The sequence below is a fragment of the Oncorhynchus keta genome, chromosome 18 (genome assembly GCF_023373465.1).
Source record: "Oncorhynchus keta strain PuntledgeMale-10-30-2019 chromosome 18, Oket_V2, whole genome shotgun sequence".
Lineage (NCBI taxonomy): Eukaryota > Metazoa > Chordata > Actinopteri > Salmoniformes > Salmonidae > Oncorhynchus > Oncorhynchus keta.
The window spans coordinates 25,223,472-25,241,343 of NC_068438.1; the positions used below are offsets into that span (position 1 = coordinate 25,223,472).

At 41.7% G+C, this 17,872-nt stretch overlaps 1 protein-coding gene across 5 annotated transcripts in view; it reads right to left on the reverse strand.

Annotated features, from left to right (window-relative positions):
• Positions 1-17,872, reverse strand: part of LOC118396872 (protein Aster-B-like) — a 125,863-nt gene that overhangs the window by 100,450 nt on the left and 7,541 nt on the right. For 4 of the 5 annotated variants that reach the window (XM_052467752.1, XM_052467751.1, XM_052467750.1 and 1 more), the window contains exons 2-3: positions 5,934-6,634; positions 5,278-5,820 (exon numbers count right to left, since the gene is read on the reverse strand). In XM_052467752.1, coding sequence (XP_052323712.1) covers positions 5,278-5,820; positions 5,934-5,950 — 560 coding nt within the window. In that variant the 5' untranslated portion in view covers positions 5,951-6,634. Of the gene's footprint in view, positions 1-5,277; positions 5,821-5,909; positions 6,635-17,872 lie in introns of all 5 variants that reach the window. The other variant, XM_052467753.1, reaches the window with a different exon arrangement.

Consider the following 17,872-nt stretch of genomic DNA (forward strand, 5'->3'; position numbering starts at 1 on the left):
GAAGTGACAATTTCACTTGGTTAATATTGCCTGCTAACCTGGATTTCTTTTAGCTAAATATGCAGGTTTAAAAATATATACTTCTGTGTATTGATTTTAAGAAAGGCATTGATGTTTATGGTTAGATACACAGGTACACGATTATATGCAATGCAGGACACGCTAGATAAACTAGTAATATCATCAACCATGTGTAGTTAACTAGTGATTATGATTGATTGATGAATTGTTTTTTGCAAGATAAGTTCAATGCTAGCTAGCAACTTACCTTGGCTTACTGCATTCGCGTATCAGGCAGTCTCCTCATGGAGTGCAATGAGAGGCAGGTGGTTAGAGCGTTGAACTGCCCTGAGGCAGTTAACCCACCGTTCCTAGGCCATCATTGAAAATAAGAATGTGTTATTAACTGACTTGACTAGTTAAATAAAGATTAAATAAAGATGTAAAAAAAAAAAAAAAAAAAAAATGGTCCAAATCAGTGTCCAAAAATACAGATTTCCGATTGCTATGAAAACTTGAAATCATCCCTAATTAATCGGCCATTCTGATTAATCTGATTAATCAAAAGTCCAGTTATTTTATCTTGAGAGCTGATGGGGTTATGCACACATGCCTCTAGGTAAAATATATATGTTTTCTGTCAAATGGAATGGATATGTTGTAATCACCCTCTATGTCTACCATCTGCTGCTACCATCTCTGCTCCCTGCTGGGGGAGAGGGAGAAAACAAATCCCAGCAGAACTAGAAGCTCCTCCATTCCCATGAACATGACAAGAACACAGTCTGCACTGCAGGTTCTCATCCAATTGTGTAATTTGCTGAGAAATACACATTTTATGAATCACATGCTTCGTAGACAAACAGTGAAATAAATGCTTGACGTTAGTGTGCGTGTGTGTTACTCCAGTGTAAACCTCCCAATGGGCACACACTGGTTGAATCAATGCCGTTTCCACATAATTTCAATGAAATTACATTGAACAAACGTGGAATAGACGTTGAATTAATGTCTGATCTTTGTAAACTAAGGATGCAACTCTACCGGGGCCAAACTTTAACCTAAACATTGAAAACTTTAACTGTTAACCGCACAGCATGCGCTCTGGTACCGCTTGCCGTGTGGTAGCAGAGAGAACAGTCTATGACTTGGGTGGCTTCAAATCATTTTAGGGCCTTCCTCTGACCCCACCTGTATAGAGGTCCTGGATGGCAGGAATCTTCGCCCCAGTGATGTACTGGGCCATACGCACTACACTCTGTAGTAGAGGTCGACCGATTAATCGGAATGGCCAATTAATTAGGGCCGATTTCAAGTTTTCATAACAATCGGAAATCAGTATTTTTGGGTGCCGATATTTTATTTGTACAATTTTTTTACACCTTTATTTAATCGTTATTTAACTAGGCAAGTCAGTTAAGAACACATTCTTATTTTCAATGACGACCTCGGAACTGTGGGTTAACTGCCTCGTTCAGGGGCAGAAAGACAGATTTTCACCTTGTTTGCTCGGGGGATAACGACCTGCCTCTCTCTCGTTGCACTCCACAAGGAGACTGCCTGTTACACAAATGCAGTAAGCCACGGTAAGTTGCTAGCTAGCATTAAACTGATCTTATAAAAAACAAACATCATAATCACTAGTTAACTACACATAGTTGATGATATTACTAGATATTATCTAACGTGTCCTGTGTTGCATATAATCTGACTGTATCTAAGTAGCAGGTGCATAAACATTCATTCAAACAGCACTTTTGTGCATTTTGCCAGCAGCTCTTCATTGTGCATCAAGCATTGCGCTGTTTATGACTTCAAACCTATCAACTCCGGAGATGAGGCTGGTGTGACCGAAGTGAAATGGCTGACTCGTTAGCTCGCACTAATAGCATTTCAAACTTCACTCGCTCTGATCCTTGGGGTGGTTGTTTCCCTTGCTCTGCATGGGTAATGCTGCTTTGATGTTGTGGCTGTTGTCGTTGTGTTGCTGGTTCGAGCCCAGGGAGGACCGAGGAGAGGGACGAAAGCTATACTGTTACACTGGCAATACTAAAGTGCCTATAAGAACATCCAATAGTCAAAGGTTAATGAAATACAAATGGTATAGAGGGAAATAGTCCTGTAATAACTACAACCTAAAACGTCTTACCTGAGAATATTCAAGACTCATGTTAAAAGGAACCACCAACTTTCATATGTTCTCATGTTCTGAGCAAGGAATTGAAACGTTAGCTTTCTTACATAGCACATATTGCACTTTTACGTTCTTCTCCAACACTTTGTTTTTGCATTATTTAAACCAAATTGAACATGTTTCATTATTTGAGGCTAAATTGATTTTATTGATGTATTATATTAAGTTAAAATAAGTGTAAATTCACTTATTTTGTAATTGTCATTATTACAAATACATTTTTTAAAATAAAATTAGTCGATTAATCAGTGTCTGCTTTTTTGGTCCTCCAATAATCGGTATCGGCGTTGAAAAATCATAATCGGTCGACCTCTACTCTGTAGTGCCTTGTGGTTGGAGGCCGAGCAGTTGTCATAAAAGGCGGTGATGCAACCAGTCAGTATGCTCTCGATGGTGCAGCTGCATAACCTTTTGAGGGTCTGAAGACCCATGCCAAATATTTTCAGTCTCCTAAGGGGCTTTGTCGTTGTTGTTTCCTCTTCACGACTGTTTGTGTGATTGGACCATGACAGTTCATTGGTGATGTGGACACAATTTGACATTTTCAACCTGCTCCATGACAAACCAGTTGATGAGAATTGGGGTGTGCTCGACCCTCCTTTTCCTGTAGTACACCATCTCCTTTGTCTTGATAACATTGAGGGAGAGGTTGTTATCCTGGCACCACACTGCCAGGTCTCTGACCTCCTCCCTATAGGCTGTCACATCATTGTTGGTGATCAGGCCTACCACTCGTGTCGTCGGCAAAGTTAATTATGAGTCGTGCTTGGCAATGCAGTCATGGGTGAACAGGGAGTACAGGAGGCGACTGAGCATGCACCCCTGAGGGGCCCCCGTGTTGAGGATCAGCGTGGCAGATGTGTTGTTACCTACCCTTCCCATCTGGAGGTGGCCCATCAGGAAGTCCAGGATCCAGTTGCAGAGGGAGGTGTTAAATTTAATTCATTGGACATGATTTGGAAAGGCACACAACTGTCTATATAAGGTCACACAGTTGACAGTGCATGTCAGAGCAAAAATCAAGCCATGAAGTCAAAGGGATTGTCCGTAGAGCTCCGACACAGGATTGTGTCGAGGCACAGATCTGGAGAAGGGTACCAAAAAAAGTTTCCTGACACAAGAACAAGCCAGTTGATCAGAATATAAAATGGAGTGTCAGAAATTGCTGTCTGCCTCGACAGAAAAATACTTAGAAGTCAGATTTTACAGTAAAAAAAATTATGTTAATGCCCTTTGATTTTGTAGGGGTGTGAACGTTGAAACGTCAAAATATTTAAAAGAAATTGGGACGTTAATGTTAAAGGAATACTTTGGGATTTTTGGCAATGCAGCCCTTTATCTAGTCCTATAAACTCGTGGATACCATTTTTATATACTTGTCCAGTTAACCTGGCTATTATTCTAATGAGTGCCGCCCCCAAAGAGGGGGCGGCACTTTTTGGGGTGGCGCTCATTAGGATAATGATTGACTTCATAATGACTTGTGATCAAATCTGTACCCATCATAGACGTTTATGTTTCACAAGTTTGGACATCACAGCACAGTATATATAGTTCAGTACAGTAGAGTTCAGTAAAGTACAGTAGACTGTAGTCAGTACAATACAGTAAATGATACTGTACTCTACCTCTGCTCTACTTTACTGTACAGCACAGTAATGTCCTATATTTTACTGATCTATACCCTACTCTACTTGTGAAATAGACAGCTATGATTGGTTCAGATTTGGACTAACCAATTTTCAACATCCATGAACGCCTGGTGTCGGTCAGGGTTCAGTGAGTGTAAGGGCTACAGTACATGGAAAGAGATTCATTTGACCAGAATTCAAAGCCTTTGCTTTTTCATTTTTAGGATGGAAAATGTTTGGAAAAATGTATATTTGCCTTAATTAAAAAATAAATAGACTAGCTTTCATTTGACACCAAATGTGCTCCTATGAACTTCACATCTGTGAAGTATATTGTTAATTGTGATATTGCTATGAGTATTTATCCTGCAACCAGACACTATTAACCCGGTTTACATGTACATTCCTCCCTCAATCACTCCAGTACCCATGCACATTGTAACAGTACTGGCACGGCACTGACCTGTATAGAAGACCTGTATAGAAGACCTGTATAGAAGACCTGTATAGAAGACCTGTATAGAAGACCTGTATAGAAGACCTGTATAGAAGACCTGTATCACTGCATTCTTGTTCTTTTCTTTTTGCGTTCTCTTGCATTTCATATTTGATTTCTTATCTATATTACTACTTATATTGTACATTACTGGGAAAGAGCTTGGAAGTTAAGCATTCCACTGTAATGTTTTATACCTTTTGACCATGCTAGTCATTTATGAACACTTTAACATCTTGGCCATGTTCTGTTATAATCTCTCATAGCCTGGTTCCTCTCTAGGTTTCTTCCTAGGTTTTGGCCTTTCTAGGGAGTTTTTCATAGCCACCGTGCTTCTACACCTGCATTTCTTGCTGTTTGGGGTTTTAGGCTGGGCTTCTGTACAGCACTTTGAGATATCAGCTGATCTAAGAAGGGCTATATAAATACATTTGATACCTGCTGTATCCTGTGCATGTAATAATACAACTTGAAACTAGTGCTCATGGGTCTTTTTACATGGAAATGCACGTTAACCAAATCATTAGGCTGTAGTCAAACATTAATCCACTGACCCTATGTTCTCTAAATACAGCTATGTGCAGTTTCGCAAGGACTTTAAAGATTTGTTCACCTCTAGATCATGGTGCAGTTGAATGCTGTATTGAGGTGCTATAACTGAAAGCATTAGTTCCTGCCTCTTGGTGTGTAAAAAACATACTTCAGCTACAATGTTGAATATAATGGGCAGCAGACTGCTGCCTCACAATCATAAATCTTTAAATCTTATTCAATCTTACAGCTCAATAAAAAAATACATTCTAAAATGACAAAGACCTTGTTCTTTCTGTTAGTGTTAGTAGTGGACAGTGACAGCAGGCTCAAAGCAGCATGAAGGGTTTAAGGGGGAGACAGCAGGGAAGAAAGGAGCAGAGGTCTGGGTTAACATTTTGGGTGAGGTAATAGCCCATACCAACCTGCTCTCGCTGCAGGTGTGCTCCTTCTTCTCTCTCACTCTCAGCCATTTGCGGAGCAGGAAGCGCTTGCGTCGGGGTGAGGCGCTGGGCGTAGAGAAGTTGGACCAGGAGGCCCCATCCTCGTCGCTGGACCGGGTGATCTCGATGGAGGGCAGCTGCAGGTACTCCTTGGAGCCCGAGTGGGAGCAGGTGGAGGCTAGCCACCCCTTCACCAGCCTGCCCCTGTCCTTCTCCCTCTCACTGGGCGCGTTCTTCATGCGCCTCATCTTGAAGCGCTTGCGTCGTAGCGTTGGGGTGGACAAGCTTGACCACACAGGGTCATCTGAGACCCCGCCGTTCCCCCCATCCGAGTAGGCAGGGGCATCGCGGGGAACGCTCACCTGGAGTGATGGGGGCCGTAAGTTCTCGTTCATGGTCAAGGACAGTGGATATTGGAGGAGAAGTGCTGGCTGGCTCGCCGTTTTAGTAGTTGGCAGGCTTGCTGGGAGCTGTAGTTGGTGGAAGTTTAGGCGGTAGCTGGTTGTTGAGTCAGGTGCCAAGATGCTGCAACAGCACAGAGACACTTAAAAATCCAGGGTCGTCCTCATTTACTGATCTCTCATATAGCCTTATATTCTCACCTGGATCCTTACCACTAGTTTTAAAAGTTAGCTTACTCCATGTCCCTGTGCATGGCCTGACAGGTGAGGAGGTGAGTCCTTCAGATACCCGGGGCCTGGCCTGGTCCTCAGCTTTGGGGAGATGTGTGGCTGTTGCTGGTCGTCAGGCGACAACAGGGCTAGCGGTTTGCAGCAGCGTCTCGGGCCAGGAGAGAGGGCTGAAATAGACAACAAACACCCCGTCTGTTCTCCAAGCAGCAGATGAAACATGTATAAGGTCTGTCAGGGAGTGTAATAGTACTCCTCCCCTCTCCCCCGGAACTGGCAGGCCAGGTTACACACACACACACCAACACACACACACACACACACACACACACACACACACACACACACACACACACACACACACACACACACACACACACACACACACACACACACACACACACACACACACACACACACACACACACACACACACACACACACACACACACACACACACACACACACACACACACACACTCTCTCTCTCTCTCTCTCTCTCTGCCTGCTGCTAGGGCTGGCTGTCACTGCTACTTCCAATGCTAGAAAGGATGTCTCCAAGTACAAGCAACACTCCAGTCTTGAAGTTGACAGACCAGATGAGCTCTGTACTGTATGCTCCTGGGTGGTTGATTACTGTCCCCATGTGTTGTAGGCTGGGTAGGCTCTTGCAGTCCGCTGTCCTTTCTCTCGCGCCGCACAGACACCTCCTACAGGTTAAAAGGGAGGTGATAGGGGTGCTAGGTACAGGCAAGGCTGAGGGCGATGACACAGCAAAGGAGACACACATACAAACACATGCACACCCATAAACATGCACCCAGGAAACACAATGAACACAAGACAGAAAACACACACACACACATAAATATGTAGACACACACACACTTTCTCATTTACACTAACCTGTCGTTACACTGGTATGCCCATGTAATAATGCATTTAATGCTGTTAGCTGGCAGTAATACTCTGTCTCCACCATACACCTTACGGACATTAACCAATAAGAGAAGTTTTGAACCAATAGCCATGTGCTCAAGTCTACATTTCACTGTACAAATACAGAGGTTATTGTAGACCTATATGTTCAGATATACCCACCATGACATATACATTGAACCAAATACACATTGACTATCACATTATTTAAGTAACAGATTAAATGTATTTGTTAAACTGTGTGATGGATAAGTGATATTGGCATGGGGAACGTACAAATATCTGAAACATGTGGGTCTGAAGAAGACTTATCATAGAGAAAAACACTTGGTGGAAGAGGTCTCAGATTAACTTAAAACCTTTTACTGCACAATGGGGGTCTAGCCTTCTATTGTTCATGTACGGAGCAGGCAGGTTTCATGTCCTCTACCACACACTCTTAACAGGCAGGTTTCATGTCCTCTACCACACACTCTTAACAGGCAGGTTTCATGTCCTCTACCACACACTAACGGCTGGCTGTATGTGTCAACAAGCCTGCTCCAGTACCTCTTTATGAACTGTGTGAAGAGACGGCGTGGGTAGAAATAACCACTAAAGCAGACTGACTGTTGAACCAACCCACTGAGGATATAAAACATAAATGCCGAAAATAAAGGAAACAGGTAAAGGTAAATCAGTAAAATGTATTCCCATAGTAATTCGTTATGGATCCATAACTAAATCAACATCTGCATTTTGAATGAGTATTTTTATCATTATTTTATTAACAAACGCATAAAGATGCTGATGAAGAAATACAGTACTGTACAGTATATGCTTTTACATGTCGATAACAAAGCATTTTGAAGATAAGCTACGTGCATTTGTTTATTAGGCTACTGTGCAGTCGCACAAGTAAACATAGCTTACAATACATACTTCAGTAAACATGGGAAAGTGACTTCATTCTTACATAAGGGAGAGCAGGCCATGTCTGTACTAGAGAATGCAGGCATACAGGAGACCGGGGTTCAATTCCTCGATGGGGAGGAAGGAGTAGATTGTCCTTGTAAATAATCATTTTTTCTTAACTGTTTCCATACAGTATGTGTTATTTCATAGCTGTGATGTCTTCACTATTGTTCTACAATGTAGAAAATAGTAAAAATAAAGAAAAATCCTGGAATTAGTAGGCGTGTCCAAACTCTTGACTGGTACTTGCTTAATTAATTAGATTAATATTATGGTGTTTCTATTCCAAGAAAAATGAAAAATACTCTGTGTTTCCGTCAGGAAAATATTGCCATGTACAACGCGATGGTCGGCAGTACAGTACTGGGCTATTTAGCTAAACAATCCCTGTGTCGTGCTGGCAGGGCACGCGGGAGACCGGGGTTCAATTCCCCAAAGGGGGAGGAAGGAGTAGGCTGTCCTTGTAAATAAGAATTGATTCGTAACTGACTTGCATAGTTAAATAAAAGGATACACAAAGAGCATAACATTTCTGCACCCTAATTGTCTAATTCTAGTCTAACCAATACCCAAACAGAGATTCAGTGAAAGTAAAAATCTCACTGATTTATCAAGACCAGTACCCATACTTGTCTCAGAGCAGTGTGAAACAATGCTGAAATCATATTGCTTCAAAAGTTGTATTGCTTCAAATCCTATTGCTTCTAACTTCAATATTATTTTTTAAATAAGACCTACACCACTTTTAACAGCACATTACTCAACACTAGTGAGACTCATTTTGCCTATGGTAGTCCTACAGTATACCTAAAAATATATTTTTCCATGACGTGACTCTCCGCCAATAATTCCATTTAGAGTATTGGAAGATTCAAAATTAATATCTAAGGGACATTTTCCGTTAGATATTCTCACAGATCCTAAGGGGCTTTCATATAATTCAAAATTCATTAATAATAATAATTGTTTAAAAAGTAATGTTATTTTTGGATTTAGTTTTCATTTAACCTAGAGTGAGAGAGAAAAAGGCATTTCTTGAACATGGGGTGAGACATTTTCACTAATTTGTAAAGAAAGCCAGTTTGTTATTTAGAATGATTTATTTCTGGAGAAACCTAATTTAATTATTTAGCAGACATCACCAGCTTATATTCAGTCAACACATATTCTTAAGAATATCATGGAATATAATCAAACATTTTTGTTTCTCCATGCTTGTCCAAAGCAGCGAAATAGACATCCACAGCGGGAAGGCTATAAATAACGATATTTTGGAGATTCTTTTGGTTTTCAAAAAAACAAGTGAGCGATTGTAATCTGAATAATGGCCAAAATATTATTTAGAAAGGCCAAAATATAACCCTGCTAATAGCCATAATGTTCTGTAGTTTCGACCCAATGATTTGTCTGACAGAGACCTTCGCGTCCTGCAGGCCCAGTCATGGATCAAAGCTGGCGAGACATTCAATGACGTCATCTACACAGACAAATCAATTGCGGCCCTTGAGCAATTTGCTCAAAATTGCTACAGAAAAAAAGGAAGAATATCAAGCAAGCCGAGTCCCAAACATCCACTCAAACTCAATGTGTGGGGTGTTTTCTCGCCAGGGACCAGGCCCATATTTTATTTTAAGTTTGGCTATTTACAAAGCAAAAAGGTACATAAAATATTCTAGCCTACACCTCACGGACTATTAGGTGTTCCACAATAATTCACTCTTTCCTCCTTTTTCAGGTATCATGGCTCGAGATTTCTTTGAGGAAGAAGTCATCAAGAGATATGCTGGACCTTATGCAAGAGATGTGTTTCTGGGACCACATCGGATGAAGCAATATTTTGTTACGTTTACAGTGCCTTGGAAAAGTATTCATCCCCCTTCACGTTTTTCCTATTTTGTTGCATTACAACCTGTAATTTAAATGGATTTGTATTTCATGTAATGGACATCCACAAAATAGTCCAAATTGGTGAAGTGAAATGAAAAAAAAACTACAGAAAAGTGGTGCGTGCATATGTATTCACCCCCTTTGCTATGAAGCCCCTACATAAGATCTGGTGCAACCAATTACCTTCAGAAGTCACAATTACTTAAATAAAGTCCACCTGTGGGCAATCTAAGTGTCACATGAATCTGTCACATGATCTCAGTATATATACACACCTGTTCTGAAAGGCCCCAGAGTCTGCAACACCACTAAGCGAGGGGCACCACCAAGCAAGCAGCAACATGGAGACCAAGGAGATCTCCAAACAGGTCATGGACAAAGTACAGATCAGGATGGGTTATAAAAAAATATCCAAAACTTTGAACCTGCCAAGAGAGGGCCGCCCACCAAAACTCACAGACCAGGCGTGGAGGGCATTAAGAGGCAACAAAGAGACCAAAGATAACCCTAAAGGTGCTGCAATTTTCCACAGCGGAGATTGGAGCATCTGTCCATAGGACAACTTTAAGCCGTACAATCCACAGAGCTGGGCTTTATAGAAGAGTGGCCAGAAAAAAGCGATTGCTCAAAGAAAAAAATAAGCAAACACGTTTGGTGTTCACCAAAAGGCATGTGGGAGACGCTCCTAACATATGGAAGAAGGTACTCTGGTCAGACGAGACAAAAATGTAGCTTTTTGGCCATCAAGGAAATGCCATGTCTGGCACAAACCCAACACCCCTCATCACACTCATGTGTCTAATTATTCCTAAACCATGTGAAGGGATGGTGTGATTAATGGGGAACCAGTTAGGTTGGCTCCACAATATCTGTGTGCCAGTCACGTCTCTCTGTAAGCTTGTCCAGGATGTATTTGATGTATTTGATATATGCCATTGGATGAGGTAATGTCTTTGGTTCTAAGTGGTACCAAGAATGAGATAAGAGCTTCCGTTTAGGAGACCAAACTGAACGATAATTTATAGCTAATGCTATAAATTATGGGATACTCCTTTTTCTGGTAAAATGTTCTTTGTATACTGTTCCTAAGATCTGTTATTCGTCATGTGAGTTTTGATGGGTGTGTCTTGGCTATAAATGATACTAAAGAACTGTTTTGTAAGCACTCTCAGATAATTAATTTATAGACACTGAATTGATCTGAGAGTCACAGGGCAAGGCTGAAGTTCATATAATTAAAGATGGACTTCATGATAACTCTGACTTGTGTGTGGTTTGCGCTCTCATGATTTGGTACAGGAAATTTCCACGACAAGCAACACTTGAAACATTTAAATGTACTGGAATGGCCTAGTCAAAGCCCAGACCTCAATCCAACTGAGAATCTGTGGTATGACTTAAAGATTGCTGTACACCAGCGGAACCTATCCAACTTGAAGGAGCTGGAGCAGTTTTGCCTTGAAGAATGGGCAAACATCCCAGTGGCTAGACGTGCCAAGCTTATAGAGACATACCCCAAGAGACTTGCAGCTGTAATTGCTGCAAAAGGTGGCTCTACAAAGTATTGACTTTGGGGGAGTTATGCACACTCAAATTTGTACGTCAAATGATAATGATACAAATCTCCCAAAAATCCATTTTAATTCCAGGTTGTAAGGCAACAAAATATTTTTAAAATGCCACGGGGGGTGAATACTTTCGCATGGCACTGTAGGCCTATTTACATGTCTATTTCTAGTATTGTACCTAATGTTGGCTGTTGGGCTAAATGTATTTTTTTCTTCTCCAAATGCAGACATTGACCCAAAACACACTGCCGTCCGGGTTTGCATTGCAAATGAGGGCATAAACTGGGTCAAGACGCAAGCAGACTAAGTTTTATGTAGTAAAATAAAAGGTTAAATAAAAAGATCTACAACACCTACTACAGGCCTACAGTATATCTAAAAAAAAAATGTTTTAATCTCTACATGTAGGTCTCCTGATTTAAACCCGATCAAACTTGTTTGGTATCAACTGAAAACATTCATACGTAACTCTGCAAGCCAACAAGCAGAGATGAACTGGTCGGTGAGGGGGTTTCAAACCTAGCTCAGCTATTAGACTTTTCTATAGTAAAGGTTGAATAGTCTATTGTTCAGCTAATAGCCCATCCAAGAAATGTTGTTCGAAGAATTCACAGCCTGCTACACTTGTGAAAAACAATACTTTTTATCTGTTCCACTTGTTAAAGATTCCAATTGATGAAGTGTTTTTAGCCACAAATTGGCCCCAACCCCAATTAATACATTTGGGCACAGTCGACTGCGTGCTGGACTTTGGGCTAGAATGCTGAGGGTTCGAAACCTGCCCCCTGCTTGTTTCATTACATTATTATTCCGGTCTCAGAGCAAATAGCCTGGATTGTTACTGCCATCTCGTTCCACGCCCTCTATCACACGTCATTCTCCGCCTGAGTGGCTCGCTTGTTGGCGTGCTGTGTACCAAACTCACTAAAATTGGCAGTAATAAAGCCTCTCTTGAAAAAGCCAAACCTTGTCCTCCCATTCTTCTCATTCTTCTCATTCCTTCCTGAAGACAAATAATGTATACAGAACGCTTCAGTCTGGTTTTAGACTCTATAATAGTACAGAGACTGTACTGGTAAATTATCTTTTAATGGCGTCAGACCAAGGCTCTGCATCTGTCCTCGTGTTCCTTGACCTTAGTGCCGCTTTTGACTCCATCTTTGAAAAGATTGGAAATCCTGATTGGTCTGCAAGGACAAGTTCTTGCCTGGTTTAGATCTTTTCTGTTGGAAAGATGTCAGCTCGTCCCTGTGGATCGTTTGTCCTCTGACAAATCAATTGTAAGTTTCGCTGTTCCTCAAGGTTCCTTTTTAGGACAAATATTGTTTTCACTATTCTACTCTTGGTGATGTCATTCAGAAACACAATGTAAATTTTCACTGCTATGTAGACGACACACAGCTGTACATTTTGATGAAACATGGTGAAGTCCCAAAATTGCCAACCCTGGAAGCCTGTGTTTTAGACATAAGGAAGTTGATGGCGGCAAATTATTTACTTTTAAACTCTGACAAAACAGAGATGCTAGTTCTAGGTCCCACCAAACAAAGATATCTGCTATTTGATTTGACAATGAATCTTGATGGTTGTACAGTCAGCGTTACTCTGGACCCTGATTTCTCTTTCGATTAACATATGTTTCAAGGATAGCTTTATTCCATCTTCGTAACATTGCAAAAATCTTTTTGCCCAAAAATTATGCCGAAAAACGAATCCATGTTTTTGTCACTTCTACATTAGACTACTGTAAAGCTATACTCTCCGGCAACCCAGATAAAGCACTAAATACATTTCAGCTAGTGCTAAATATGGCAACTTCACTAGAACCACATTTTTGTATCATATTGCTCCAGTGCTAGCCTCTCTACACTGAATTCATGTTTAGGGCTAGGGCTGATTTCAACATTTTACTGCTAACCTACAAGGCATTACATGGACTTGTTCCTACCGATCTCTCCGATTTGCTCCTGCCGTACATACCTACATGTACGCTACAGTCACAAGACGCAGGCCACCTTATTGTCCCTAGAATTTCTAAGCAAAAGCTGGATGCAGGGCTTTCTCCTATAGAGCTCCATTTTTATGGAATGGTCTGCCTACCCATGTGAGAGACGTAGACTCGGTCTCAACCTTTAAGTCTTTACTGAAGAGATGACTCTTCACTAGGTCCTATGATTGAGTGTAGTCTGGCCCAGAGGTGCAAAGGTGAACGGCAAGGCATTGGAATGACGAAACGCTCTTGCGGTCTCTGCCTGTCTGGCTCTGGCTTACTGTTGCTGTTCCATGCTGTCCCTAAGAGGGGTGCATCTCGTCGTGACAGGCTTTTTTGCGCTACTGTCACACCCTGATCATAGAACATACAAAGCAAACTATGTTTTGCTTGGTCAGGGTGTGATCTGAGTGGGCATTCTATGTTGGATGTCTTGTCTGTTTCTGTGTTTGGGCCTGATATGGTTCTCAGAGGCAGGTGTTAGTCATTGTCTCTGATTGGGAGCCATATTTAGGTAGCCTGTTTTGTGTTGGGTTTTGTGGGTGATTGTTCCTGTCTTTGTTACACCAGATAGGGCTGTTTTTGTTTTTGTTTTTGTTTTTTGTATATTGTTGTATTTTCATCTTTATTAAAGGTGTATATTTTTTTTATTTTTTTATTTCACCTTTATTTAACCAGGTAGGCTAGTTGAGAACAAGTTCTCATTTGCAACTGCGACCTGGCCAAGATAAAGCATAGCAGTGTGAACAGACAACACAGAGTTACACATGGAGTAAATAATTAACAAGTCAATAATAAATAATAAATATTTAATAAATAAAAGGGAGTCTATATACATTGTGTGCAAAAGGCATGAGGAGGTAGGCGAATAATTACAATATTGCAGATTAACACTGGAGTGATAAATGATCAGATGGTCATGTACAGGGAGAGATATTGGTGTGCAAAAGAGCAGAAATGTAAATCAATATAACCAGTATGGGGATGAGGTAGGTATAAATGGGTGGGCTATTTACTGATAGACTATGTACAGCTGCAGCGATCGTATCACAATAACCACGCTGCGTTTTGGTCCGCCTCTCCTTCAACAGAAGAATCCCGTTACAGCTACACTCAACTTGAGTGGTTTGAGTCACTGACGCAATCTTCCTGTCCAGTCTTGAGCCCCCTTGGGCTTGTGCGGCAGTAGAGATCTTCATGGGCTATACTCAGCCTTGTCTCAGGGTAGTACGTTGGTGGTCTTTTGATATTTCTCTAGTGGTGTGGGGGCTGTGCTTTGGCAAGGTGGGTGAAGTTAAATCTTGCCTGGTTGGCCCTGTCCAGGGATATTGTCGGACGGGGCCAGTGTCCCCTGTCTCAGCCTGCAATAGTCTATGTAGCGGAGGGCTACGGTCAGTCTGATATCTGGTGTAATTCTGCTGCCATATCTGGTGTCCTCTCTCTCAGGACCTCTCAGTCAGCCACAAATTGTGCAAGTTCTCCCACTTAAAAAGATGAGGCCTGTAATTTATCATAGGTACACTTAAACTATGACAGACAAAATGAGAAGAAAAAAAATCCAGAAAATCATATTGTAGGATTTTTTATGAATTTCTTTATATATTAAGTATTTGGTCAATAACAAAAGTTCTCAATACTTTGTTATATACCCGTTGTTGGCAATGACAGAGGTCAAACGTTTTCTGTAAGTCTTCACAAGTTTTTCCACACACTGTTGCTGGTATTTTGGCCCATTCCTCCATGCAGATCTCCTGTAGAGCAGTGATGTTTTGGGGCTGTTGCTGGGCAACACGGACTTTCAACTCCCTCCAAAGATTTCCTATGGGGTTGAGATCTGGAGACTGGCTAGGCCACTCCAGGACCTTGAAATTCTTCTTACGAAGCCACTCCTTCGTTGCCTGGGCGGTGTGTTTGGGATCATCATGCTGAAAAGACCCAGCCACGTTTCATCTTCAATGCCCTTGCTGATGGGAGGTTTTCACTCAATCTCACGATACATGGCCCCATTCATTCTTTCCTTTACCACGGATCAGTCATCCTGGTCCCTTTGCAGAAAAACACCCCCAAAGCATGATGTTTCCACCCCCATGCTTCACAGTAGGTATGGTGTTCTTTGGATGCAACTCAGCATTCTTTGACCTCCAAACACGACGAGTTGAGTTTTTACCAAGTTTTATTTTGGTTTCATCTGACCATATGACATTCTCTCAATCTTCTTCTGGGTCAACCAAATGCTCTCTAGCAAACTTCAGACGGGCCTGGACATGTACTGGCTTAAGCACGGGGACACGTCTGGCAGTGAGGGATTTGAGTCCCTGGCGGCGTAGTGTGTTACTGATGGTTGGCTTTGTTTCTTTGGTCCCAGCTCTCTGCAGTTCATTCACTAGGTCCCCCCGTGTGGTTCTGGGATTTTTGCTCACCGTTCTTGTGATCATTTTGACCCCACGGGGTGAGATCTTGCGTGGAGCCCCAGATCGAGGGAGATTATCAGTGGGCTTGTATGTCTTCCATTTCCTAATAATTGCTCCCACAGTTGATTTCTTCAAACCAAGCTGCTTACCTATTGCAGATTCAGTCTTCCCAGCCTGGTGCAGGTCTACAATTTTGTTTCTGGTGTCCTTTGACAGCTCTTTGGTCGTGGCCATAGTGGAGTTTGGAGTGTGACTGTTGGAGGTTGTGGACAGATGTTCAAACAAGTTCAAACAGGTGCCATTAATACAGGTAACGAGTGGAGGACAGAGGAAGGAGCCTCTTAAAGAAGTTGTTACAGGCCTGTGAGAGCCAGAAATCTTGCCACCATAATTTGCAAGTAAATAAATAATTTTAAAATCCTACAATGTGATTTTCAGGATTTTTATTCTTCTCATTTTGTCTGTCATAGTTGAAGTGTACCTATGATGAAACAATTGGTGGCTGACTAAATAGTTTTTTGCCCCACTGTGTGTGTGTGTGTGTGTGTGTTGGTAGTTAGTTATGGTTGTTTTGGGGGTGGGGTAATGTGTTTATGTCGTGGGTGTGTTTATGTGATGTTTGTGGGTGTGTATTTGATGTTTGAAGCTATGTTCATGCATGTTTTGAGTCTGTAGGAGTATATGGATTTTACCTCTATGAAATGTTTGTACTACATTTGAAATGCCATTTGCACTGTGTGTTTGGGATCTTGATCTTATAAATCTAGTTGATCTTCGATAGAGAAAGAGGATGGTTTTCCACTTCCAAACAAACTTTTTTCCAAACAAAGATTAATATTTTTTAGTTCAAAGCTCAAACTTTTAAGAGGTTTGTAACCTGTATAGAACTGAACGCCTTCATTAAATGAATTGCATTAATAATACAACAATGGGGAAGGTTGATGGATGAATGTGCCAAGGTGTTGCATTTGCAACTGAATTTGAGACATAGTAAACAAATCTAGCGATTTAGTCATTGCTATCAGAGTCACTAGCCAGCACTGGCCCCTCTGCCCTCAAGAGATAACAACATTCCCCTGTGAGCCGTGGTCAAATATTGGACTTGGGCTATCTAGAGATCAATACAAATACTACCGGCAGTCAATAATGAACTAGTAGACGCTGTTTTGTTTCCAATAGCTGCCTTCAGTACGATACTGTACCATGTACTACCATCATCTGGTTTTCTACACAACACTACTGTACTCTAAATGTATTATTCTGTCTAATAACATATTGAAGAATGACAATGTGGAGACAGTTCACTTCCAGGTCATAGCCATCCAGCTGTCTTAATGCTAGGTAATAACAATACAGACAATAATTAACAATCTGTGAAACGATCAACAGAAAATTCAGGAGGAAGCAAAACATCCCTCTTCAGGTCGATAATGCCTTTAAAGTAGCATAGTGCAATAGAGAGCAGCAATTCACACACATACACACACATTTATGCACGTGCACACACAAACTTGCTCTCCTCCAGGTGTCAGATTCCAAGGTGACTGTGTCCGCAGATTAAGTTACCGGGGGAAACGGGGACTCGTGGCGACACTGAGGGACGCCTTTGGACTCATCATCCAGTCTGAGCGTGCGCCACAGCTGTTCTCACCACCTCCTCTCCCCCCACCTCCCCTCTCCACAGTCCAACCTGTTGGCAGGCTTAGTGTGGCAGTGGGATAACAGCATGCATTATACATTCTCTTTACAGCTTCACACATTCAGGTCTCCCTGGACATGCTCAGGTGGACATGGGAATGAGGAGACAGGGGGAGAAGAGTGGTCTCAGCCCTATACAGTCACTTCATTAATAAGGTTTCCACTAACAGCCATGTCATATCATATAACATATGACATATAACACATCAAATGGTTTCTATATGAAAGAGCACATGGAAATTATTTCATGAATAAAGATGCTAAAGGCAAGGAACAAAGAGGTACAGTAGGACACAATGTCTCAGAGGCTAAGACCAAAGGAACGTGCGGTGACTCGAGGCCATCAGGCACAGATGGAGGAACCTCAAATGCCCTCATGTATTGTGCCTGGTTTACATTATTGGGACCCACCACAGAGTCACTTTGCTGTTACAGCTGAGACAGAGATTGCTATTTTCCATGACTTTGGACCGCTGCGGTCGACCACTCTGTGCTACAGTA